A 27,331-nucleotide genomic window follows, 5' to 3' on the forward strand; every position below is an offset into this window, starting at 1 on the left:
GATTTCCAAAATCAATTGTGCGACTAAGCGAAATCAAAAATGTCGGCTGATCATTATCTGTCCGAATCGTAATATCGTAAGACGTAATTTACCTGATTAACTACGTGTAGTTTTTCTTCAAAAACTACGTCTTTTCCCGTTCATTAACTACATGAAAACTACGTTAATAAACTATGTATTGATATTATGAATATTTATTTATTTCTATCATTTTTTACACATACTGATGGCCCAATAGGTATGTATTATTAAAAAAATATAAACTGAATACAAAACTAAAACCTCAATGGATAGAATTATGACAGAACAGCTGATCGGCTTCATTGACCTTGCCCCCAGCCGCCATTTTAAAATCACGTGGTTTGGAATGCCTAATAGTGTCGGGTTGCGTTTTAAAAACATCGATGTTATGCCATAGATTTTCGATGTTTTAACATCGATACCAAACAGTCCGTTACATTTATATCTATGTAAAATATCATTAGTGGTAGTTGGATCCAAAGATAAAACCCATAAAACCCGTATACAGCAAATATACGATGTTTGCTTTCTAATTCGATGTTAACATCAATGATAAATATCGATGTTTCGCTTTGATGCTCCATTACTAATCTGGAAGGTTCAAAACCAGAGATATAATATCTATATCTCTGGTCAAAATTAATTCAGTAATACCAACATAGCCGACACAAATCTCTGAGGTTCCAGACTCCTGCCAGACTCTATTTTTATTTTTTATTATTGGTTACACTGTGAAATAGAGGGTAATTTTAAAAAATCGTTAATTTCTTTTAATTAATCCTATTATCTGCTATAAAAATAAAGAATTCCTATGTACAAAAGTTTAATTTGTAACAAAACGTTAAAAATTATAACAATAAATCATCTAAATATTCTTGCATTTCGTCTTCACGAGACTTCACTTCGATAACTTTCTTTTGTGCCCAAGTATCATCATCCTTTAAATCCATACGAGTATTTTCAGTACTAGTTGAAGCACTTGGTAAAACACCTAACTCTACTGTTGATTTTTCCTCATCATTGGCAGATTTCTTCTTGTTAAGTGTACTTTTGAGTAGTTCATCTTTTTTATGTTTCAACTTATGTTTAATTCTCTTAATTTCTCTCTTTTTACTGTGGTAGTTCAATTTAGTTGAACAAGATGGACAAAGGCCTATAAAAAAACAATAATACACTTTTAAATTCAAGCATAATTAGATATAAATAACGTGTCATCAAATAATATGTAGAAATTTAAATATATCTTACGTAATTTAATTAGAGCATTTTTCTTCTCGTCATTTTCTTTATAAGCAAAATTTACTTCCCATGTTCTTAAGTTTTCTTTCTCAGAACAGTGCTTATTCCCACAAATAAATTGTCCTTTGCCTACTACAACTTCTTGTTCTACTCTCCAACGTAATGCAATCTTTAAAAGAAAATTTATTTTAATCAAAAACATCAATCAATCCTCTAACAGAATCTACCTTGTTTGCCTTATAAAAACTTAAATCCGCTATACAATATTCCTTAAAGAGTTTCTCATAATATTTTTTAGCAAATTCTTCTTCCCAGCTCTCTGGCTTGTCATTATCAGTCCATAAAAACTTATGATTATCCTTAATAACATGATAGTCGGTTCTGTCCTTTGAACAGTCCCTTTTTAATGATCTAGTATCACCGGGTTTCTTTAAAATATAGTCATTTACAATTACTTTATGGATTTCATAGGGATTCAGATATCTCATCTGGCTTCTCAGACTCATGTTGATGGGTTAATTACTGCATTTTTTAACTAGTACTGCTTTTAAACTAGATGTTATTTAGTTTTTAGAACAAGTACTTAGCTTTGAAGCAAATCATCATATATAGAAATAACCATAAAATAAATAGCTAGGAACAAGTAAATTCATAGTTCACACAAATAACTTATCAATAAACAGAATAAAATATGAATAAAATCACAATAATCAAAGAATAAAATCAATTTGCTGTCAAAACTGATCCTGATCAAAACAAAAACAATTATGTCAAAAATATTTTTCTTATTTATGCAACCAGTAAAATTCTCCAATATTTATTAAATTTGTGATTCGAACCCTTTCTGACTTTGAAAAATTACAAAAATGTGCATCTAATTGTGAAATTTTTATTTTATTAAATAGACTGGTCGGTAATATCAATTTACAGCGATTTATAGAAGTAAAATAAATCTGAAAACCAGCTGAAAACTAATTTTACCAGAGAAATAGGAAAATAGGTATAGTGAAACGTTGTCAGTTCCAGTTATTTGTAGTATAATTTCCGATCCATTAATTTTCATTTATTTTAGTTAACAGTTTACTGCTAACTTAAAAATGCCAACTACAGATATACTAACTGAACATAATATAACTAAGAAGCCTGTTAATCTAAAATTAGGCTTTATCATTTTGCTTTTTCGAGATAATCGGTGGGGTCGAGAGAGAAATCTGTGGTGAGGCTGCATAAAAACTTCTTGTACCGAATGGCAACGTCGGATTAGCTTTAAAATGTCTTGAAATGTAATAAATTCGTATATTTAAACGTGGCTTTTCGCTTGAACTTATTAAATAGAAATTAAACAACGTGCCAAAATGTTCAAATATGTTACCATTCTGTTGTGTCACTTCAGTTTTTTAAGCTTCTCCAACGCTCAACTTCTAGAAGGCATCTACTGTGGAAAACAAAACTGTTATGATGTGTTGGAAATTACCAGAGAAGCTACAAAAAGCGAATTATCCAAAAGTTATAGAAGATTGGCTCGACAGTACCATCCTGACCTGCACCGAGGGAAAGAAGCAAAAGAAAAAGCTGAGGAACAATTCAAAATTGTTGCCAATGCATATGAAATATTGAAAGATGACGAGAGCCGTATGGATTATGACTATATGCTGGACAATCCTGACCAATATTACGCTCACTACTACAGATACTATAAGCGACGTGTAGCTCCAAAGGTAGACGTTAAAATAGTTATTCTAGTTACAATATCTGTGATATCGATCATACAATACTATTCAGGCTGGCAAAGGTATGACAGTGCTATATCATACTTCAGTACGATACCAAAATACAGAAATAGGGCTCAGGATATTGCTAAACAAGAGGGACTCTTGCCTGATAATAGTAAAAAAGGCAGTAAAAAACAGAAGGTTTCTAAAGAAGAAATGGAGCAAGTAATTAAAAAAGTTATTGAAGAAAAAATGGATATTAAAGGTGCTTATGCAAAACCAAAAATAACAGATATTCTGTGGATTCAGCTGGTTATTCTTCCTTACACAACAGCTAACTATATTTACTGGTATATTTCATGGATTTTGAATCATAATATCATGAAGAAACCTTACAATGAAGAAGAAAAACTCTACATTATAAGAAAATATCTGAAAATGGGACAGCACCAATTTGACAGTCAAGAAGATGAAACAATACAGAAATTCCTCGACAGGGAGCTGTGGATAAAAGAAAACTTTGACGAGTGGTTTAAAGAGCAGGAAGAAGAGACAAAAAAACAGTTGGCTGAAAATAATCGTTACAAACAGTATCGAAGGTATATCAAGAATCATGGTGTGGGCAGAATGACATTTGATGATTCTTAATAGTGTTGTATGTGATATTAGGTAATTTATATCAAAGTTATATTTATTTTTGTGTTTGTACATCGGGTTGTCCAGATCACCACAATTATGCACAACTAAATAATTATTATCAGTGAAATGGACCTACAGGGTGACTTTTTGATCTAAAAAATCTCAGTGTCACTCCAATTATTTTTTAAATATGCAGTCAAAAACTAAAAACAGGACAATTAAAATAAACTTTTACATTAAAGTTGTAGATTATTAAATTGGAATACTGTATTTTTATCCATTGAATTTGTTGTAAAATACCTATTAAATAGCCATTTCATGTCATCAAAGTCAAAATTAAATTAGATGTATTTTTCTCTACTTTAATTTCTAATGGAACACATAGTATTTTACATAGAGGTTAAAATGTATTTTATAACATAAACTCCATTTCTTTTATCCAACTTTGTTTTGATGTTTTGTTAAAAAAACTGGATCACCCTGTATATATACTAACAAAAGAGAAATAAATTGTGTAAGATCTTTTAAGAAAATCAAGGCAAACATTATCGATTCTACATAATAGGTTTATTACCATTATACCTTTATTATTTATTGCTTTGCATTGTAACATTCCAGTTTTTTTAAAATATCAACACTGTTACACAGAGTTAAAAAATAAATTATTTGCCTTTACGTTTGTCTTTTTTTATTATTTTATTTGTGATATAGGTACATATAAAAATAGTATTATTTATAAAATATACAAAACATTTTCAACAGGTCGACAACATTAACATTACATAACTTACATGCTAAATACAAAGAAAAACAGTATAACCAAGTATACCATTAAATAGTTATAACAGAAAAACTATATTTCAAGAGTATAACTATAAAAAATAATAACTAGGTAAGTTAAAACATTTTTTTTTGAGAAATTTTGGATAGGGTTCAATTTATAAGAAACACTTTGTGAAATATATTTTCTTTGTTATCTAACTATGCTTAAATAATGGTTGGCTCAGATTTACCACAGTGGGATAACTTTCACTTTACTTCAAAATCAATTATTTCTGTGACAATTTATGTTTTTTTCTATGCTTCTGTAATAAGCCTTCCTTATTGTATTTCTATAACAAATCAAATTAAAACTTACAAAATATAAAATGCAAAAACTATTGTGTATATGGCAAAGAGAAATCAATAAATTGGTAAATTGTATATTACTAAATATAGTGATAAAAAATATTGTCATAGTAGGCTATAATGTTATATTTCTACTTACATTATACAAGTCCATATTTATACACGAAATTATTTGAGTATTTTTTCCACCTTTGTCCCTAAATAATTTTAACTCTTTTTTACTCATAGGTCTTATCAAAGGTGTGCCAGAATTATCTAGAAAATATAAATAAAAATCTAGTTTACAAATAAAGTCATTTTAGTTAATATTTACCCAAGTCAAAATGAGCTTTCCCATCACGAACTAAGAAAGCGAAATAAAACATGTTTTCTATAGTTTTGCTGTAACTATCCGTATCAATAATATAGTCGTAATAATTAACAGGGCTTTCATTATTCTTTGAATAAGCCTCCACTAAAACTTCAAACAAAAATTTAACAATTTCTTCTATCCCTTCTTCTTCTTTATCTAAATTCACTATTTTTTCAGGTTCCTTTTTCTCTAATCTCTCTTTAGGGGCTCTCTGTTTTTTAACCTTTTCCTTTCGTTCTGGTAGATTATCTAAATTGTATGAACCATATATTGAATTGTATTTGGGTACGTTTGGTATAATTTCTCTTGCATGGTCTAAAAGTTTCAGGATATCCTCTGCTTTCATCCCATCATTATCATCTTGTTTTACATGAGAAATCTAAGGAAAATCTATAAAATTAAAGTGAAATAAAATTAGACTGTTTTTCTCACAATTTTTCCAACAAACTCTGTAGAATCATAGGTTGCAGCAAACACATCAACTGCTTCAATCCATTTCATCAAAATCCCACTTGCTGAAGACACAACTAAACAATCTAATAACGTTTCATCTGCATTGCCTACGCGTTCCTCTATATCGACCTCAGAATTTAATATATTAGCTTGGCTGAGAATATCTCCGATATCAGATACTGTTTGGATACCCAGGGTATCACTTTCCTCTAAAAAAATTAAAACCAGCTAAATAAAAACCACTAGAAACTATTGTGAACTTACTAATTGTCTCTGCTTTGTTTAATAGATCCCTATAGTACAATTTTCTTTCTAGAACAGACCTTTTCCTTACAATATTTTCTTGGTCATATATTTCCATTGTATGGGTTTGATTTTTAGAATTATATGCAATGAATTAAACTATCTCTTCTTTAATACTAATCGTGTAACGCCCATAAATGATAAAAGATTAAAAGGAGTTACTCAATTTATTGTATTTTCTTTTTATCTGATTTGTTTATTGTTTACAAATTTTGTGTAATCTCTGTAAAGAACCCGCCAAAACTGCATTTGTTCAGAATTCAGAATTTGTCAAGCAAGAAGAGAAGCCAAGAAGCAAGTTTGAAGTTTGACAGATGTTATAATTAGTGCTGGGCATGCTGGGCGATGTTCATCGACGTTTTTTAAACATCGATGTTTTGTTACCTATGTAGCCTATGTTCGATTTTATTGACATCGATTTTAGAAGTCAGAAACGCGCTATTGGCGCTAACATAGCGGGGAGGGTACCTATTCTTGAGCTGGTGGCTACTATAGAGAACAACGGCCTACGGCCGAGTCAGCCGCTGCTGACACGTATACGTAGACATAACGTAGACGTTACATGTAAAATATAAAGTTATACGCGTGCGTACGTAAACGTTTACATGTTTGTAGTCTGTGCCGTTGTCTTTTGACATTTTGTGAATTTATTTCTGTGGTGAAATGACAAGACTTATGTCAAAGTCAAATGTCCAATTTGTCTGTTGTCATCAGTTGTCATATGTGTTTTTAATAGTTTTTAATGCTAAAAAGGCAAAATGAGTAATGTAATTTTTCTCTTTATCCGTTTTGAATAATAAGATTTAATTTATTTATATTCAGTTCTAGCCATTATGGGTGTAATGGTGTATAAATTATATAGGATGTTCTAAATAACCAGTACATAAATTAAAACTACTATTAAGGTGTGACCCATTTATTAAAGTTCACATCTAATAAAAGGGGCGCTACATTTGTCCCTTTTTAACATGAAAGCCCCAAATTGGACTAGGAAAATCAGCTAGTGTATAATGTGGACGATATTTATGTCTTTATGTGTTGCTATTTCCCTAGTGATGTCTTTAGTTTTTTGCCTGTGTTGGAAGAAGAAAAATACAAAGTAAGTTTGAACGAAAACTCTGTCCCACTTTGCTTTGTTTTCTTTAATTTTTGCATTATGTTATTTGTCTTGTGATTGTAGAGATGAATGGTTAGGCATTGATGGTATGGTCACTCAAAAAAATCCCGATGAGAATGTTAACCATCTACCTTCCACTGCATCTTGTGTGGATAGAATCTCGACTGAAGATTCTATTGATAGTAGCAAAAGGTTTATATTTATTTTTTTTTGCCTGCACTTCATTTCTTTAACATGAAGTAGTTTTACACATATAAATAAGCTTTACAGAGAATTTCTACTGTTTCGTGTTTATATCTATTGTTTCCTTATTTTTGCAATAGTGTGTTTTTTTATCTCTATTGCATCACTGTATGGTTCTACTGTTTTAGAAGCGCTGTAACGAGCACAAGGAGAAGTCTTCCAGATATACCAGCAGAAGTAAACACCCCTGTAAATTGGGAACCAACCGGGGATAATTCTTCTGAACATTATGCTACTCTAGGCCAGTATCAAAATACTAGTAGCAAACCAGCTTTAAGAAACGGTTTGGATCCAAGACTTAGTGTATCGCAACACAGTTCTATAAGCCAGGCAGATGAGAATTTTTCAACTTATGAACGCGTGAAATATGACAAAATTAATTCTAAGGAACATCCTTATGCACAGTTGCAACCTACTACGTCTAGGCCGTTTGTTCATGAAGTAAACGAGCCTGGACAGAGTACGTCTGAAGAGCGAGTAAATTTACTGAGGTAAATATTTAAAATATTACAATTAAAAAGTAAATATTTACAAACTCACAATTTTTAATTTTAAAAACTTTACAAACTCACTTAAAATTTGGTTCACAAAAAAAAAATTATCTCTCGTGTCACATTTGTATAGTTAATTAATCCAAGTAGATGGAATCATTGCTTATAATAAATATATTTTTAGGGCTGATGGAACTAATAAAAATATAGAATCAAATATTCATGTGAGATCGAGAAGGTCCTCGACGCATAGCAATACAGGAATGGACATACCTGCAGCTACAGCTGTGGCAGGTGGAATAGCAGCTAATTATGATTTACCTTATATGACTCCTCCAGTGAACCAGACAAATTTCAGTGGGGATTCACAAGATTCATCTAGTAAGTACATTAGTTTTTATACATTGCATAGTGTTGCAAACTGTTTGAGAATCTATTTTTGGGAAACATTCTCCAAGAACGAACGATAATAAACATAAACGAGCAAATGTCCAGAACTTAAAATATGAATAAAAAATGATACCTTTGTGGTGGATTTATCTCTTCAAAAAAGTCCTATGTCTATAAGACTTTTTTGAAGTCCAGAACTTATAATTGGCACGAAGAAAAGAGATTAGAAAACCAATCAGTTACTTTTTTAAATATTGGTTTGATTTTCTCATTTCTTCTTATTATTCTAGAGAAAAATGAGAATTTTAAGAACATTATAGAACAAAAAAATTGAGAACAAATTGGTATTCAGAACAGTAGTTAAGTCTATACCAATCTGATCATCGTAAAAGCAGAGTAAGTAGATCGCCGAGTAGCGACAGAAACCGTCGGCTCTTTTGATGTGGTGGGACCAAATTTGCTTTCTCTCTCTTTTGACGTGTTTGACAGATAGACTACGTATTTAACTGCTCAACTTATGAAGTGGTCCTATAAACATGGTATACACTGCTCATAATTTGAAGTGGAATTAATTACAAAGTTTTATACATATTTTTTCTGTTTTGTTTTATCCATATTTCTAAATTTGAATGTATAAAATATCTTACAGCTAATAAATAATTAAAAAAACGATTCGTTGCCTGAGGTATACTTGAAATAAAGTATATAGAGATATTTGATAAATGGCAACAGTGGCAACTTCGCTTCTTCATATGACAGATAACCTACTTATTTCGCGCAGCCGCAAAGAGAATTGAAAACGGTCGCTACTCGTCGGTTTACTTACTCCGGTAAAAGCGTGGTCTGGATTTAAACGTGTATGAGAGGGATGTACACAGCTTAATGGAAAATCAAATGTATTAAAAAGAGATAATAGTTGGGCTGATACATTTCTTTTATGCGGTATTGCCGGATTTTGCATCAAAATTTTAAACCGCACAAGTAGGCGTTTACTTCACATCTAGTGTTGGAACTTTATTTTTCACAATTAGTTAATCATTTTATTACAGCTGTACCTAATAGATTAAATTTTGCTGAAATATATTATCTTTATTTCAGTAGTATACATGAAAGTTTTTAAAATAGTTATTTTTTCTACACACACATACACAAACCGGCAGCACTGTATGCCGCTTTTTATTTTGTCTCTCTGTCTGTCAACCGGTCGTTTATGTTTATCTCTGTCGCATGCATTAAAATACAGACCACGCAGATGAAGTGTCCAGGATGTTATATACAGGGTGGCGCACCTCATTCGCCTCAGTTGATTATATGAAAACGGAAAGATGTAGAAACAAAATTTTTTATGGGTATAGGTGGAGAGGCAATGTGCATAATTTAAAATTATTTTCAAATATACAGGGTGTGTCAGAACTAAGATGCATACCAAAGTTATATTTTTTCTTATGGAACACCCGGTATTTTATTTCATTTTTGGGTTTTTGGGCATTAAATAATGCATTTATTATAAGGGTTTAGGTAATATGTTTAAAAGTTTTGGTTTTTGAGATATTTTAAGATATTTAAATATGAATGCTATAACAAAATACTTTGTCGGCACCTTGTATATTACTTTTCAGAATTAATAAGTCAGAGAAATAAACTTTAAAATAGCTACTAACTGTCACTAGAAAATTGCCATGGTTACACCAGCCATTTATTTGCTGGGGAACAATAAAACTCAATATTTCGTGTTACTTCATTTTTTTCGGACACAGTAGGGAGATAGCAGATATTCGTCTTGCAGAAATAATAAATAAAAATATACTTCTAGAGATAGCAACCTTTATTGTTTGAAATTTTGAAAATGGAATTGAACATTAACCAAACAGATTTAGAAATAATCAATTAAATTTAAAAAATATGATACTTATAATCATATATTTATAATATCGTTGGTCTAGAAGCAAAACATACGATATAAGTCCAAAAACAAATAAATTTTTAATGCATTTTTGAAGAACTGAAGTAGCAGAATTTTGGACTTAATGAATATGAAAATAATTTAAAAATTAAACTTATAATTCTTAGTAGATATGATAGGATCCTTCCATGCTTATCCTAATTTTTATACAACGGTAAAAAAATTTATTACTTTTCTCCTTGTTTTTTTAATTTTTATAAAAATTATGTTTCATTTACATGGAAAAACGTTGAAAAAAATAAAACTGATTAGGTATTATGGAAATTCTTTTACAATTAAGTAATGTTATTTAAACTTTTATAGCACGCTGATGAATTGCTTGTACATAGAGAATTTCGTTTTCCCCTTACCCTTTACGGATACCCCGTATTTACAGAACGGATCGACGACGCAAGGTCGGACTGGCTAAATTATATAGATAACTATTAGGGGGGGCCCAGCCGTCGCGGGCCCCCTTTATAGTTCATTATTTATTCTTAACAATATTTGCTTTTGCATTGCATTATGGCATTTGCATTGCATTGGTTTACCTTGCATTAGGGTAGTTCCCTGATTTCTATACAGGGTGAGTCTTAAATAAGTGCAAATATTTTCAGGGCTGGTAAATCCCGATAAAAGAAACATAATATTTTCTCTTTACCGTTTTTTTCAAATAAATCCAAACCACCGAGTTATTTCACTTTTAAAATTTCCAATTTTTTGCTATAATTTTAAGAATCATTGCATTTTCTTTCTTGTAAATTTAATCTACTACCTATGTTACCATATTACAAACAAAGTATGTTTTTAAACTAAAAATTAAAAAAATTCCAAATTTTTTTTTTTAAAATTTAAAATTTTGAAAAAAAAATTCGCACAAAAATCCCTATAATAGTGTTTCTTGGGTCGAAATATACTACCCTAAAAATATTTGCACTTATTTAAGACTCACCCTGTATATAATAGGGAAAAATTGACCAAAACATAAGGCGAAAAAATACGCAAAAAAAACCACACGGGCCCCTCTTTACATTGCCACCCGGGCCCCTTTGGCCTAGTGCGACCCTGGATCGACGTACTGTTCTAAAAAAACATACGAGTAAGAATCCGTGTGTTTGCTTTAGCGTGATCGTAACGGAAATTACGGAGATAGCAGCATTTCGGTGGCTATTTCAGATCACTATGAGTTAGCAGATATTATTGAGTTAAAATAACAAATTTTCTTTAATGCGAAAAAATGTGTTTGCTTTCCCTACTTATAGAGTATTTTTTTCTCTTTCTAATGGTATAAAAAATTATTAACGTAAAACTGTTTCACTGACGATTTATTCTATTTTTACAGAGGGTTATACCAGTATTACTGTAAGAGAACCGCTGGCCAATATTCTAGCACAAACGAAAGAAATAAACAAGGAGAAACGTGGATTGGATGTCAATTATTCTACGGTATCTGACGATTCGGGTATTAAAATGAATTTAAACCAATTTTAAGTTGTTTAATACATGAAATAATGTATTCTAGATGATGTATATACCACTATACCCGATCCAAACAACCAGATATACACGAGCGAGAGCGAGACATACTCTAAAATACAGCCAGTAATTGTCGAGGCTGAAATCAATCATGTACCTACAGAAAGACGCATCAGTGAAAGGTGATAGAATAAAAAATATAATTGAGAGTAATAATAATAAAGACACGTCAATTTGAAAGAATGAAATAACTACATTAATTTTATTATAAACATATTTTTTAACAAAACAGATTATTGGTAAAATATCTGAGACCATTTCATATTTGACAATATGGTGATGAAATTTTTACTTTTAAATTTAGATATTTTTTTATATTATATTGTGTTTATATTGTCATAAATAGGAGGGAAATTGAAGAATTGTATGAACTACCACCACAGCCAGCGCCTCCTAGCGTAGGGAGCTTGAAACACGTCACAATGCATACTCATTCCAGACAAGGTATATAGAAAATAAAATATGTTCAAATATAATTTATTTTACAATATTTATTGAATAAGTTAATTTATTTTATAATCTATTTTCTACCGTATGATCGAAAAAAACGGCGTATTTCCCATATAATTTTACATATATGTAAAATGACAGCCATCTTCATTTCATAGCCATCGCTGACGCTGTTTTTTTTTCATCATATTGTATTTTATCCCTTATTCACGTGATGAGAATGAATACAGTAATATACCGTTTGATCAAAGAAAAAAATGGGGTCCAGTTGGCTTGGAAATGACGATCGATGATTTCCAATATAATTTTACATATAAAATGACAGCGATCTTTATTTCATAGCCATCGCTGACCCCGTTTTTATTCGATCATACGGTGTATTACCCTTGTATATATATTTTTAAAGTAAATCAATTTTATGGACTAAGACTACTAGATGGCAGGATCGTTTTCTCTGTATTTTACTACAGAAAAATATTTTTTGCTACTCTGAATTTTGAAGCGAACAATAAAACAGAAAATAAAGATCGATAATTTTCGGACTGTGCCAGTTGGTTACTAATCTACCAGATACTTTTTATCTATTAGATATGCTATAAAAGCTGGTAATTATACAATTCGATCATTCTAAATATCCGACAAATTCTGCAAGGCCGACGAAGCCGATTTTTCTCACTGATCAGAAATAAAAATGTTTGATTAGATAATTTTCGATATATTTTTTCTTTCTGAATGCACATTTTAAAGTATTTTATATTCTTTGTCCGCTTGATCTATTATCCTGGTCGCACGTATCTACTTTTAAAAAAAATCTTATTTCTTTGTAGTTGTAGTGTAAAATTAGATTAATTTATTAAGTCTAATTATATGTTTAATGTAGAATACCAGAAATAGTTTAGTAGTGTTTTTATACTTGGTCTTTATGGTTTAACGGGCTTTCTTTGTTAGTTAAAATAATGATATTTTCAGTTTCTCTAATTCTTCACTTATAAAGTTAAAGCAAACTTGATCGATTTTAAAACTCTGACCATATTTTACATTAATAAAGATTTAATTAGTGGAATAAAATTTTAGATGGTGTATTAAGTACAATATATTTATTTAAATGTCAATTATTGAAGCAAGTGCCAAGTTTAAACAAAAAAAATTAAAAATTGAAAATATAATTTTTTGAAAATTTAATCAAGAATGTAAAAAGTTTTATGTTTTCAAAAAAAAATATCGTAAAATTCGTAAAACGCTCAATTTAGAATAAAATAATCTAAGAATGAAATGATTCTTTTATAGACCTGCATCAAATCAAATTAAAGTAGGTATGTAATTTTTTTAAAAAATATTAATTAACAGTAATTAGCATTATCATAAATTATAAATAATGTACCGACATATTGATATAATAATTTCTTTGTTAATACGGTTTAGAATTCTTAAAATAACAGGCAAAAATAATCCACAATCAACAATAAAATAAAAGTTTTGTTTAAATTTCTTAATCAGCTGATCTCTATTAAAGTTCGCAGAAATCCGGGGCTATATTATTACATTACTCTGAGGAAAATAACGAAAATAATCGATATTTTTGACTCCGGCGGCACATTTTGTCCTGCCGGTAGAGTAACTTGTTGAGATAATATAAAATGTTAAGAATATATAGACAAGGATATTAGGTAACTTTGAACAATGGTTGGTCTAGTTGGTATAATGATTGTATAATCTACATGTAAATGTTCTAGCTTCGTCATCTAGTTCTATAGCGATTTAATTAGTGGAATAAAGTTTTAGATGGTGTATTAAGTACAATATATTTATTTAAATGTCAAATAACATTATTGAAGCAAATGCCAAGTTTAAACAAAAAAAAATAAAAATTGAAAATATAATTTTTTGAAAATTTAATCAAGAATGTAAAAAGTTTTGTTTTAAAAAAAAATATCGTAAAATTCGTAAAACGCTCAATTTAGAATAAAATAATCTAAGAATGAAATGATTCTTTTATAGACCTGCATCAAATCAAATTAAAGTAGGTATGTAATTTTTTTAAAAAATATTAATTAACAGTAATTAGCATTATCATAAATTATAAATAATGTACCAACATATTGATATAATAATTTCTTTGTTAATACGGTTTAGAATTCTTAAAATAACAACACACAATCAACAATAAAATAAAAGTTTTGTTTAAATTTCTTAATCAGCAGATCTCTATTAAAGTTCGCAGAAATCCGGGCTATATTATTACATTACTCTGAGGAAAATAACGAAAATAATCGATATTTTTGACTCCGGCGGCACATTTTGTCCTGCCGGTAGAGTAACTTGTTGAGATAATATAAAATGTTGAGAATATATAAACAAGGATATTAGGTAACTTTGAACAATGGTTGGTCTAGTTGGTATAATGATTGTATAATCTACATGTAAATGTTCTAGCTTCGTCATCTAGTTCTATAGCGATTTAATTAGTGGAATAAAGTTTTAGATGGTGTATTAAGTACAATATATTTATTTAAATGTCAAATAACATTATTGAAGCAAATGCCAGGTTTAAACAAAAAAAAAATAAAAATTGAAAATATAATTTTTGAAAATTTAATCAAGAATGTAAAAGTTTTGTTTTAAAAAAATATCGTAAAATTCGTAAATCGCTCAATTAGAATAAAATAATCTAAGAATGAAATGATTCTTTTATAGACCTGCATCAAATCAAATTAAAGTAGGTATGTAATTTTTTTAAAAAATATTAATTAACAGTAATTCATTCATAAATTATAAATAATGTACCGACATATTGATATAATAGTTTCTTTGTTAATACGGTTTAGAATTCTTAAAATGAATTCTTAAAATAACAACACACAATCAACAATAAAATAAAAGTTTTGTTTAAATTTCTTAATCAGCAGATCTCTATTAAAGTTCGCAGAAATCCGGGCTATATTATTACATTACTCTGAGGAAAATAACGAAAATAATCGATATTTTTGACTCCGGCGGCACATTTTGTCCTGCCGGTTGAGTAACTTTAAGAATATATAAACAAGGATATTACTTAACTTTGAACAATGGTTGGTCTTGTTGGTATAATGATTGTAAAATCTATATGTAAATGTTCTAGCTTCGTCATCTAGTTCTATAGCGAATATTGGATCTCCAAAACCTGAAAAAAGACAGGCCAATTCACCTCTACCTCCTCCGCCTACCTCCTCACATGACAAACTCCAAGCGCTTCACAATGTGGATGATTTGTATGCCAAAGTATGCAAATCCCGAAAAGATGATTTCAGTGAAGACAAGTAATTAAAAAACTAACATTGCTTTGGACCCCATTTCTTACTTTTTTATATTTTTATGATTAGGTTATCTGATAGGGGCAGCTTGAACGAATCGTTTAGAAATTCCCTGGTGTCTTCATCAAAGAGCAGCAAGAGTTCTGAGACCAGTAAGAAGGAACATAATTATGAAACACTGAAGAAAACTAGGGTTTCAAATGATCCTGGATATGAGAAGATTAAAGGTAAGTTCTACAACAGTAGATTTAGTGGTGTTTTTATTGAATGATATTTCTAAGGTATTTCTCTCTACATTTTTTTTTCAGGCGGTGGAGACTGTGAACCTGGCTATGCCAGCATTAACGGTCCCGACAGTCTTGCCAGCTCTTCTGATCCGGGTTACGAAGTGCTGAGAGGGGGGCAGGTGCCCTCAGAAATCGACCCCAACTACGAGCAGCTGAGGCACAGATCGTCAAACGCCAGCGATTCTGGATATTCCAAAGTGCGGGATAGAAACGATGGTTATTCCGTTATCAATAAGAAGAAAAAGCTTGAACCCTTTGAGGTGAGCAATGTTGTCATTAGTTTAGTTCTCTACATTCTTCTTTATCAAAAAGTTTCATTTTAATAATTCTTGAACCATTTTAACACACTTTGAACCACAGTTTTAGCCAACCATACCAACAGGTATGGTAGGCTATTAAGATCGGCATTTTTTTTTAATTTCACTTAAAATGAGTTATTTGGGTCATAAATGACCTAAATACAAAATATTTTCATGGTGTCTGTCTGTCTGTCCGTCTGTAACACGATAACTCAAAAACCGCTGAACCGATTTTAACCAAATTTGGCACAAAAATACTGTGGTACCCGAGAATCTGACCATTAGTTTTTGCTGGGGGTGGGGGTTAGTAAGGGGTTAAAATTTAAAAAATCGTAACTCCAAAATTACAGTAGCTAGCGAAACGCGGTTTTCAATTTAAGATTAGGAATAATATTTGCAACAAAATTTGTAATAACATCAAAATCAGTCAAAGTCGCAGTTTTTGAGATATTCTGTGTTTCCGTAGTCCGTTTTTGAGAAAATCCGTGTGAGAAACTCCAAACTCCCATCGGACGCGACCCCAGGTGGCGGATAAGGGGAAATAACCGCGGATCAAAATTGGAAAAATTTCTTTACTTTGAAACTAAAAGAACTGCCTACCAACTTTTTATTAACATATTTTAGTATGGGCGGCTATACGTGCCTCCCGGCGCCAATTTTTCTTGAGGAAAAGGCATTTCTTAATTTTATTTATTTTTAATTAGTATTGTATACTAAATTTTGAACCAGTTTAAAATTCATTATTCATTTTAAGAATTTATTTATCTATAGAATAAACCCTTTAACTTAATTTTCTCAACATACTCCTTTGCTATATTTTTTTAAATTTGCGTTTTAATTTTCTTTTCTTTTGCACAATTTTTAATTTTTGAATGAGTTAAATAAAATTTCAACCTTTATAAAGATCCTTGAACTTATTTCTATTTCCCAGGCACTGTATTTCTTGCATTTGTTAATTTTTCTTTATTTATGTTCATTTACCTACTAATAACTTTACTGTTTAAAATTTTAACTCTTATTAAAAATTTACTAGAAATTTTTGAGAGTGAAAGGGGACTCTTTAATTTTCTTAACGTTTGATCCTTTATTATTACTTATTTTTGTTTGAACCATTTTAATAAATAGTTTTGAACCATTCTAATTAGTTTTAACTGGCATCAACGGAATTTATTCATTCTTATTCATTTCTCTACCAGTTTGCTATGCTACTGTCTAAATTTTGATCACTTTTAAGATGCTTATTTCCTACGAAATTGTTAATATTTTTATGAAGACTCTGCTTTATTATTTTCTCGACATTATCCTATGCTAAAACTTATAACTTATTTTCCTTTTGTACCGTTTTAATAATTTGTTAAACTATTTAAAAAAATTTGAACTATTTTAACTATCTTTGGTCCACATTATTTTAGAAGCTGAATTCATTCATTTTAATTCGTTTCTTTAGTAGTTATTGTGCAGCTATCTAAATTGTGAACCTTTTTAAGACGTTCAATCACTAGAATATATAAAGAGGGGACTCTTCAGTTTAATGTAATTAATATCTTCTTTTGATAAAACTTTTGACTTATTTTATTTTTTAGCTCTTCTAATATTTTTTGAACCCTTTTAGTTAGATTGGATGTAATTTCTAGCCTACAGAATTCATATTCATTCAAAAGTATAGTATTATATTTGATATTTTTTTCTTTCTAGGTGAGTGATTTAATAGACGAACCCAAATACGAGAGCATGTCCGATGTCCTTCCCGAACCTCCCTACCAGTCAGCTATCAGATCAACGGATAGCGACATAGACCCCAATTACGAATCCGTAATGAACCACAGACCACCCTCGACCGATCCCAACTACGAAACGGTTAAAGAACCTGCCAAACTCGAAGACGACGATGAAGATATACCCGGTTACCAAAAAATCAAAGCCACAGCTTCGTCGGAGAGTTCGAACAACAGTGCGAGCAAGACGACGACAGAGGACGATAGCGAACCGCCCTACGAGAGACTGAATAACGATAACAGCGACTGCGAAGCTTGCGGGGGGTACGAGAAGGTGGGTAGGTCCAAGGACAACAGTCAAGGCAGTTCGGGGAACGAAATACCTGCGCTGCAGAACGAGGTGGCCGACGGTGAGCTAGGGACGTCGTATTTGCACGAAGAAGACGCCGTCGTACAGGTTTGAAAGGTCTAGGCTTGAGGTTTTGAACCATTTTAATAATGTCAAAAACAGTCGGTAACTGGTCTGTTTATGTACAAATACAGGTGTGGATTACGGCGATGGATCCATAACGATTGTCTGAAGTTTTGAACCATTTTAAAATTTTTGAACCATCATAATAATTTTTGAATTTTTTATCGCGCCTTGAACCAAACTATTTTTAGCTCACAGAAACGACAGTGATTAATTTTTGTTTATCTTTCTACTAATAACTATACAATTGTTTAGGTTTGAGATACTGAGCCATTTTAATAATGTCCAAAACGGGTCTCTTTATATATAATATATATAATACAGGTGGCATTTGTGTGTGGATTACGACGGTATGTCCATAGCAATTGTCTGAAGTTCTGAACCATTTTAAAAAATTTCAACTATCATAATTATTGTTGAATTATTTTAGCTTTAACGAGTCTTAAACCAAACTGTTTTAAGTTACAGAATCGACAATGATTAATTTTTATTTTTCTATTACCTATACAACTGTCTAAATTTTGAACCATTTTAAAACTTTCATTTACTAAGAATTTTTTAATATATGTACGAGTATAGAGGTGATCCACATTACTTTTTCTAACATCCTCATCAGTTAAATCTACTGATTTTGTGACTTTTTGGACCATATTAATAATAATTTTTTAGCCATTTTAACAAGTGCGCCCAAACAATGCACAAGCTTTTAGAAATTATATTTATTAATTTTTACAGAATTAATTAATAATTAATATTTTTTTCTAAATTATTTTAATAGATAGGTACTCTTGAACCAAAACATATATATTTAACCTCGTTATATTTAGGTTTAGGAACGGTATATTTAGTCTTGAAATTTGTTATTACTACACATTTGTATAATAATATATGAAAATATTTAAAATGGTTTGAAACTTACAATGATGCTGTGGATTTTATGACCAAGTCACAATAAAACTAAGTAACAGTTTATTGAATACCGATTAATATTGCCTGTAGCGTTTTGCTTTTAGTTTGAATATTTAAAAAATTCTTTATATATTTTCTAAATTAATAAAAACAATTGATCCGTCCAGTCAGGTCTTAAATATAAAAAATAGTAGTTTTAATAATTTAATTTCTATTATGTCATTAAGTCAATTATTCCATAATCTTTTTTTAAGGTTTACACTCGATTTTAAAAATGAGTTAAAAAAAGTTTTTATTTCTATTCATTTAACAATATTAACTCATATATTTTACAATATCTGTGATATTTTAAATATATTCCATACGTAAACAACATAGAATAATTATTTAAATTAAACATATACATATTTTTTAACATTTTTTTAAAAAACATGACTGTATCTGTTACATGGTTTTTTTGTGACACAGTTTGACTGAATTAAAAAAATATATAATATTATACAACGAAATAATATATTTATTTGTATTTTGCTGTGATTTTAACTTATTGGAAGATAAAATATATATACATATATCTAATTTAAGACTATTAATATATAACATACATAATTAAGTCTAGAAATACATATTGTATAGGTTATTTTTTTCTATGTTTTTTGTAATGTGGAATCATTAACCATTTTTTCAGATTAAATATACAAAAAAGTATAGAAAGTCACAAAAAAGCATCACGCAGGGATGGATTAGTGTAGTAAATTTCGAATTTGGGTTTTGTGTTACATTTGATGCGTAACAATTATAATAAATGATATTTCATTTAATATTTTTTATTAGTACTATGTAACAAATTCAAAATATTAATAACTATGTATAATAAATGTGTAACAAATATTCTTGAGTAAAAAAATATGTAATAAATTCCTAATTTCCTACAGATCCTTCCTTGATCACGTGCATTAATTTATACATTGTTCTTTATGAATAATGATATAATTATAGTTTTGGATAATAAATTGTTAGATATAAAAAATAATAAGTCAATAATTATTATTTTCTTCCTAGCAGTAAATTATTTTTTTAAATTCTTTTAACTTCATTGTACAGGGTGAGTCAACGATAGAGTAAAGTTCATTATCTCGTTTGTTTCCAGGTTTACAAAAAAATATTAAATATAAAAGTTATAGGGACGGTTAAGATACACATTTTAAAATTATTATAGAGTATACAAGGTGCTTCAAAAAACTGTGGCGAATATAACATGTGCTTTTTTAAATGCAACACCCTATTTTTTATTTTATTTTTAGATTCTGCGTAAAATTCCATAACTTTTTTGTATATAATGTTATATACCTAAAATTAATAGTTTCTGTAATATTTAAATTTGTTTAAACAAATGTTAGATTGCAGTGTGATAAAAAATTGTCAGTGATGGCATTGTTTCTGAAGTTGGGCAACTAAAATTTGGTAGGAGAATTTTATAGAAATATAGAAAAAGTCCTATGTAAAGATATTTTAGTTAGATGCTACAGGGTGTTCAAAATATATTTATGAATTTCAACTACTTAAAATTAAAAATCTCAATTTTTTTAAATGGGACACCCTATATATTTTCATTTTTTCTGATAGACTTTACAAAACTCTTTAACTTTTATTAAGTATGTCATATACCTATTTTTAATAGTTTGCGATTTATTCCAATTTTTTCTATTTTTACCCATATTTTTAATACAATTACGCTATAACATCATAGTTGCCATGACAAAAAGTGATAATTATCAAAATTTCATGTTTGTTAAGCAAGTTATGAAAAAAAATTGAATTTTAGTTTAATTTGTTGTAATAAGCATAAATGGTAGAGTAATTATAATAATAGTTGCAGATTTTCCTGATATGAATTAGTCCATGTGACTGATATACACCAACAAGTCAAGAAAAACATATTTTTTGGTTCAGTACAATATATTATATAGTAGGTACTTTACTGAGTACTATAAGAATAGATGTAGATTATCTAGAAAACATCTTCAGTGTGTAACGGGACGGTTTTGTGGCAGTAGTAATACTGGCTTTACCAAATGAATTATAAACCAGAATTACTACGAGAAATAAACTTTACTGTATGTCGAAGAAAATTCCTATATCAGTAGTCTTCAACAATTAAGTAATCTAGTATTACCCTAATCTGTGGCTATTCACCCCGACGGAAAATCCAAGTGTCATCTTTCATAATATAGAAAATTACAGTTGAGGGTTGGAACCTTTGGTGTTACACAGCAAAATAAAATTACACTAAATCACCACAATACACCAAAACACTTTTACTTTTACACTGGACGCGCGTTTCGCTAACCATGTTAGCATCATCAGCAGATGATTATAAACTAAATTAAAAATAATTATAATCATCTGCTGATGATGCTAACATGGTTAGCGAAACGCGCGTCCAGTGTAAAAGTAAAAGTGTTTTGGTGTATTGTGGTGATTTAGTGTAATTTTATTTTGCATAATATAGAAATACACCAAGAAATTCACGACTGCAATTAACCTACTTGTTAAAGATAGGTAATAAATAGTTTTGTTTGTTTATTGGTAATTGTATTAAAAATATGGGTAAAAATAAAAAAAAATGGAATAAATCGCAAACTATTAAAAACAGGTATATGCAATATACATACTTAAGTAATGATATACTTAATAAAAGTTGAAGAGTTTTGTAAAGTCTATCAGAAAAAAATGAAAATATATAGGGTGTCCCATTTAAAAAAATTGAAATTTTGTAATTTTAAGTAGTTGAAATTCATAAATATATTTTGAACACCCTGTATCATTTAACTAAAATATATTTACATATATCTTATTTTTCACCTCTATAAAACCCTCCTACCAAATTTTGGTACTTCAACTTCAGAAACGATGGTACCACTAACAATATTTTACCACACTGCCATTTAACATTTGTTTAAACAAATTGAAATATTATTTATATTTATATATTTTAAGAATTTAAGAAATTAAGTTATGGAATTTTACGCAGAATTTTTGTTGTAAACGTCGAAACAAATGAGATAATGGACTTTACTCTATCGTTGACTCACCCTGTACAAGCATCTTAAATTTAATCTTATATGACATACTATTTTGTATATTACTACATTTATGAAAGACTTAAAAATAAAATAAATGTTATGATCTATTTAAATATAAAATAAAAAATTATTATTTTTGGAGCGTATAACAATTGTTTTTCTAAAAAAGTTATTTTCTATTTATAAATGTATTATATTTGAAAAAATTCAGTATTACAATCTTTCAATTGTGTTACTGTACTCTTATTCTTTATATTGTACCGAGTGTCCTATTATCCCTATTTCAATGGAATACTTTATCATTTAACAGTCATAATAGGTAAACTCTAACGAAAATTTCTTAATTTATTACCCTATCATATACAGGGTGCTTTACCTACGAACATGGTTAAATTGGGGCAAAGTTGCGCTTTAGGATGTTCACCAAGATGTCATCAAAAAAGTTTTAAAAATTTCAAGGATTGCTGAGTTTTTTAGAAAAAACGGATTTGTTTGAAAATCAGTTTTATTTTTTCCTGTCGTTACTTTTTAGAAAATTAAAAAACTAATTGCACATTCTCATAGCCACTTTATTAGAGAGCTATCTGATGGTGCTTTTAGATTTTCAAATTAGCTCATAATTTGTGAGATACAGAGGCCAACTTAATTTTTTTAAATATGGACCTCCTTTTTTATTTCAGGTTTTGAAAGATCTCGGCCTCCTGAGTACAATGATATGCCACACTTGATACTTTTTTTGTTTTGGGTTCCTTAACAATAACAAAACTATTTAATTGTTATTTAAAATAATTTCAAATCCGGCTCTGATTTTTTAATTTATATAATCTGATTATATTCATCACAACAATATTGATCAGCGCTAATTAACATTGAATAAGGAAAATCAATAAAAAATGTTTTGGGCATTTGAAATCAATACATTTCAACATTAAGAGTACAAAAACAATTAACGTGTAATAAAAAACAATTAAAAAGTACAAAATGCATTCGGAAGTATAAGAAGAAGATCTGTTCAAAGAGCTATAAGTAAGATTGAACGAAAAACAAATGTGTGCATTATGGAGGGTGGTAAACCGTTCGAACATGCAGAGTATTACTTAGAGTAAACTAGTTTGTAGAAGTTGATTTATTTATAATAAACTACGATTAATATTATGCATATTATTACAAATTACAAATTACAAATTCACAATAAAAAAAGTTAAAAATAATAGATATCTTTAAATTTCTGACCTGGATATTAATTATTTGAATCTTTCAAGTGGCGTGATTTTCCTTATTCAATGTTAATTAGCGCTGATCAATAGTGCAGATCAATGGCATATCATTGTACTCAGGATACCGAGTTCTTTCAAAACTTGAAATAAAAAATGCAGGACCGTATTTAAAGAAATTAAGTTGGCCTCTGTATCTCACAAATTATCAGCTAATTTGAAAATCTAAAAATACCATCAAATAATCCTAATAAAGTGGTTATGAGAAGGTGCAATTAATTTTATGATTTTCTAAAAAGTAACGACAGGAAAAAGTAAAATTGGTTTTCAAAAAAATCCGTTTTTTCCAAAAAACTCATCAGTCCTTGAACATTTTAAGGAGCAACTTTTGATGGCATCTTAGTGAACATGCCAAGGGAGGCAACTTTGCCCCCGATTTAACCATCTTCGTATCTTACGGTTTCCGAGATACCACTGCTCGTACTTCGAATTTGTAGCACCCTGTATAATACTTTCTAGTGGAAAATTGTTTCATAATGGTTTACTCAGTTACTTATACAGGAAGGATCACATCCTGTACAAGTAACTATTTTTAAACAAACCTCTTTATAATTCATGTCCTGACATAATATCTTTCCAGATTTAAATACTTTACATAAAACCAATAATAAAATAAACTATGTATAATACTAAAAATTTTCGGAGTGGAACAAGGATTCTGAGACACTCGCCATATTCAGGCGCAAAGAAATATAAAACACAATGTATATAGCTATTATTTGTAATAATTTTATTTATTAATATATTTAATTTGTTTAGGTTAGAGATATTATGACCCAGAAATTGTTTTGGTAGCTTTCATATGCGCGAGGTCAACGCAACACCCGCTAATAACGTTACCGCCTGACGTAATTTGTGGATCAGTTACACCAAGCGCTCTTTCTAAATAACCTCTGATAACGTTTAAACATTGCTTAAATGGGCATGTGCGGGTATTTGACAACCGGAGCCGGCAGGCGAGGTCTTTTATTTTAGGTTATGTTTGAATTGTTTTGAATTATTGCTTTACTTTTATTAGGTAATTTGATATTTAAGTAGCTGGGATTAGTTTTAATTAAATAAATATGGCCCAAAATATGTGGATTCCACCTCTTCCAATACTAAAGAACCTATAAAGAGTCTTAGGTTTACAGCAGATGACGACTTAGCCCTTCTAAGAGAATTTGTTGTTTGTTGCTCTAAACCCACTGGCAGACGTTAAACAATAAAGCACTGGAAATAAGCACTTTAGCCCTTTAGTTTTAAAATACCTAGTAAACAAAACAATTTCGAAGTTTTAAATTCAAAGTTAGGTTAAGTTTAAATAGCGGACGCGACGCGATCAGAATTCTTTCCGATGAGTTAACTATAAATGAAGAGAGTTAATACCACTTCACGTAAAGGAAATAACACCTGGCCTTATTAACGTCCATGCACGCTATTCGGTTTAGCGATATCTCTCTATTACGCTGTTTATTGTTATTTTACGCGAGTTTATTTGCGCACAGGAAATTTGACTCGTTTGCACATCGTCATAAAAACAATTTTCGTACCACGAATTAGGGACAAGATTTTTATCTGTATTTTAATTAAATAAAACTTGTTTAAATATTCTTTATTTTTACACAGAATTTGAGACAGATGAGTAGCCTGTCCAACAAAAGAATGTATAACACTGACTCATTTTACTAAAGTACATTATCTTCCTGTATAAAGTATTGGATGGATATCCATCTCTCTCGTCAATATTGTCTCTTCTCTCACGGGACGTACTTTAGCTGTTATAAATAACTTAAAACTAGGGCTGGGCAATAATATCGATATTTAAAAGAGACCAATATTGCTTTTTTTCAATAAGACTTGGAGAGAAAATTCAGGGATCTTCGAAAGAAGATCAGGGATACCTCGAAAACAACTAATTCTAAGTAAAAAATCATAAGGACCTTTTTTGTAGAGAGGGGGCGGTGTATTTTTTGCACTTTTTGTTGTACAACAAATTATATCGTCTATGACCTGTGTCTATGACCTGTTTCATCTATGTATTTTTGACTGATATTTATGTCTAATTTGACATATTATCATTATGTCACAACGAACTTTGTCTATTATTATTTTTTGTATATTTTTTTAATTAATTTCAAATTTTGCAATAAGTAAAAACAAAAATGAAGATTCCATACATCATCAACAAAAATACAGTTGTTGTTTACACACCTTCCAAGAATAGTTTACAGTTGGTCGGTGAAAATATAAGAAAGCTAGTTGCCGAAAATTTTGAATGGGATAAAGACCATTGCCCATCGTTGAAGGAGTACTGTATCAATGCTATTGGGAAGAATTTTGAGAACAAACCAATTTTGGATGAATTGCCTTGTTCTGATAGAGTGTATCTTCTTGATATATTACCGATTAAGCTTCCTTTGGAACTAATGATTCCGTTAATCGATGTAAGTATTTTTTGTGATATGTACAGGGTTACCTGAAATCAAAACTATATTAGCTACTTACACTAGATGGTCTATACATACTTTGCTGTAAATATCGTAATCTTAAATTATACAGGGTGTTCAAAATTCTACGGCGAACTTTGTAAAATATAAAATAATTTTTCTTGTTTTTTTTAAATGGAACACCCTGTATTATATTTTTATTAGATGGAGAGTTAAAATATGAACATTTTTTGTATTCAAAGTATTTCAAAATTTTTAATGGCTTTGCAGATACACGCAGTATTTTTTCATATGGCTTTCAACGGTAAAATACGAGAGAAAAATCATTGCGTGGCTTTGATAAAAATTTACTGTCGAAAATGCTATATGAAATATAACACCGCGATTATCTGCGAAACCGTTAAAATTTTTGAAATACTCTAAACACAAAAAATGTTAATTTTTTAATTCTTCATCTATTGAAAAAAAAATATACAGGGTGTTTCTTCGTTAAAAAAAAACGAAGAAAAATAATTTTATATTTTAAAAAGTTTGGCGTAGAATTTTGAACATCCTGTTTGATTTACGATTACCATATTTATAACAAAGTGAGTATAGACCATCTAAAGTAAATACCTGTTATAGTTTTGATTTCAGGACAGTTCTTGAATTTTTAATAATTTATTTAAGAACGGCTGAAATATATATATATATATATATATATATTTTCTATTTATTAATATCTCTGAAACTATCGAAGTATATTTAGTCATATCTTAGGATTATGTAAAGTGATCAGAAAGGAAGCCAAAAATGCAATAATATACAGGGTGTTCCATTTAAAAAAAATCATCCCGATCCACTCACACTTTTTTGAGCCTTACTTTAGGTTTTCACTTAAACAACATTCCCAAGTTGTTTATTCTAGGAGCTACAGATACCCGGCGCACTATTGCAGAACCCTGTATAGACGCTCGGTTGGTACTGACCAAACGTGACAAAATTAGCCAAACTATGTCACAAAAAGTAGCACAAAATATAGTGACCTGTTGACCAGTTTCTTATGCCCGTCAGTATGAATTTTAGTTTTCTAATAAAATAAGACCCTCTAATTTGCAGATTTCAATGTCGTTAAAGCAGATAATTAAAACTAATAAAACAGTTTTAATCATTATTTGATCAGGTGTTAGGTATCTTGATTTTATGTAATTTCTAAAGGATGAATATTATTGGAAACGTCGATACCACGAAACCTACGGTCTCATTAAACGCCATCTGCCTGAAAACTGGACTTACAAAAGCGTTTACATAGAGAGACACGTCCAGCAACTAATCGAAGAAGCCCAGCCCCAATACAATGACGAAGAAACTTTTGACGAAATCCTCGATTTGTGTTCTCCGTATGTCACTTGTTTGTATATCGAACAGATGCAGGCATGGAAACCACCATTGACCATGGAAAAAGAAGATATTCCCGAAGAATATCCTATAGATCATATCAATTTTTGGCCTATTTTGAGGAGGTTACCTGAGGTGGAAGAGTTTCATTTGATTTACGGTGGGTATTACAGTGAT

General features: G+C 29.8%; 5 protein-coding genes across 7 annotated transcripts in view; 3 read left to right on the top strand and 2 right to left on the bottom strand.

Moving 5' to 3' along the window:
* Positions 1–827: 827 nt before the first annotated feature.
* On the bottom strand, positions 828–2,023 carry LOC115886746 (protein FRA10AC1). Its single transcript, XM_030906025.1, has 3 exons — positions 1,488–2,023; positions 1,270–1,429; positions 828–1,174 (listed from the first exon to the last, which is right to left on the bottom strand). The coding sequence occupies exons 1-3, from the start codon at positions 1,764–1,766 to the stop codon at positions 870–872; spliced, it is 744 nt and encodes a 247-aa protein (XP_030761885.1). The 5' UTR covers positions 1,767–2,023; the 3' UTR covers positions 828–869.
* Positions 2,024–2,287: 264 nt separating this feature from the next.
* On the top strand, positions 2,288–4,286 carry LOC115886754 (dnaJ homolog subfamily C member 25 homolog). The gene has a single exon (XM_030906037.1). The coding sequence runs from the start codon at positions 2,616–2,618 to the stop codon at positions 3,618–3,620; it is 1,005 nt and encodes a 334-aa protein (XP_030761897.1). The 5' UTR covers positions 2,288–2,615; the 3' UTR covers positions 3,621–4,286.
* LOC115886762 (EP300-interacting inhibitor of differentiation 3-like) lies at positions 4,281–6,126 on the bottom strand. Its single transcript, XM_030906049.1, has 5 exons — positions 5,809–6,126; positions 5,524–5,753; positions 5,053–5,470; positions 4,879–4,994; positions 4,281–4,723 (listed from the first exon to the last, which is right to left on the bottom strand). The coding sequence occupies exons 1-5, from the start codon at positions 5,903–5,905 to the stop codon at positions 4,661–4,663; spliced, it is 924 nt and encodes a 307-aa protein (XP_030761909.1). The 5' UTR covers positions 5,906–6,126; the 3' UTR covers positions 4,281–4,660.
* Positions 6,127–6,616: 490 nt separating this feature from the next.
* Positions 6,617–27,331, top strand: part of LOC115886770 — a 25,069-nt gene continuing 4,354 nt past the window's right edge. The window contains exons 1-11 of one of the 3 annotated variants that reach the window (XM_030906055.1): positions 6,617–6,946; positions 7,028–7,156; positions 7,336–7,698; positions 7,883–8,079; positions 11,373–11,492; positions 11,553–11,688; positions 11,913–12,010; positions 15,135–15,312; positions 15,376–15,533; positions 15,615–15,853; positions 17,588–19,159. In XM_030906055.1, coding sequence (XP_030761915.1) covers positions 6,858–6,946; positions 7,028–7,156; positions 7,336–7,698; positions 7,883–8,079; positions 11,373–11,492; positions 11,553–11,688; positions 11,913–12,010; positions 15,135–15,312; positions 15,376–15,533; positions 15,615–15,853; positions 17,588–18,070 — 2,190 coding nt within the window. In that variant the 5' untranslated portion in view covers positions 6,617–6,857 and the 3' untranslated portion in view covers positions 18,071–19,159. Of the gene's footprint in view, positions 6,947–7,027; positions 7,157–7,335; positions 7,699–7,882; positions 8,080–11,372; positions 11,493–11,552; positions 11,689–11,912; positions 12,011–15,134; positions 15,313–15,375; positions 15,534–15,614; positions 15,854–17,587; positions 19,160–27,331 lie in introns of those variants that run through there. The other 2 variants (XM_030906061.1, XM_030906069.1) reach the window with 2 other exon arrangements.
* On the top strand, positions 25,414–26,881 carry LOC115886790 (dynein regulatory complex subunit 5-like). Its single transcript, XM_030906081.1, has 2 exons — positions 25,414–25,774; positions 26,685–26,881. Exons 1-2 carry the CDS (start codon positions 25,493–25,495, stop codon positions 26,724–26,726), a joined length of 324 nt encoding a protein of 107 aa, XP_030761941.1. The 5' UTR covers positions 25,414–25,492; the 3' UTR covers positions 26,727–26,881.

Source organism: Sitophilus oryzae, unplaced genomic scaffold (assembly GCF_002938485.1).
Source record: "Sitophilus oryzae breed Bouriz unplaced genomic scaffold, Soryzae_2.0 scaffold_1146_pilon_pilon, whole genome shotgun sequence".
Classification (NCBI taxonomy): domain Eukaryota; kingdom Metazoa; phylum Arthropoda; class Insecta; order Coleoptera; family Curculionidae; genus Sitophilus; species Sitophilus oryzae.

Coding starts and splice junctions, on each gene's coding strand:
- LOC115886746 (XM_030906025.1), bottom strand. CDS start 1,766: ATGAGTCTGAGAAGCCAGATGAGATATCTGAATCCCTATGAAATCCAT. Junction 1,430..1,487: donor GTTTTTATAAGGCAAACAAG/GTAGATTCTGTT, acceptor TTTCTTTTAAAG/ATTGCATTACGTTGGAGAGT. Junction 1,175..1,269: donor AAATGCTCTAATTAAATTAC/GTAAGATATATT, acceptor GTTTTTTTATAG/GCCTTTGTCCATCTTGTTCA.
- LOC115886754 (XM_030906037.1), top strand. CDS start 2,616: ATGTTCAAATATGTTACCATTCTGTTGTGTCACTTCAGTTTTTTAAGC.
- LOC115886762 (XM_030906049.1), bottom strand. CDS start 5,905: ATGGAAATATATGACCAAGAAAATATTGTAAGGAAAAGGTCTGTTCTA. Junction 5,754..5,808: donor AAACAAAGCAGAGACAATTA/GTAAGTTCACAA, acceptor TAATTTTTTTAG/AGGAAAGTGATACCCTGGGT. Junction 5,471..5,523: donor CAGAGTTTGTTGGAAAAATT/GTGAGAAAAACA, acceptor GATTTTCCTTAG/ATTTCTCATGTAAAACAAGA.
- LOC115886790 (XM_030906081.1), top strand. CDS start 25,493: ATGAAGATTCCATACATCATCAACAAAAATACAGTTGTTGTTTACACA. Junction 25,775..26,684: donor TAATGATTCCGTTAATCGAT/GTAAGTATTTTT, acceptor TGTTTATTCTAG/GAGCTACAGATACCCGGCGC.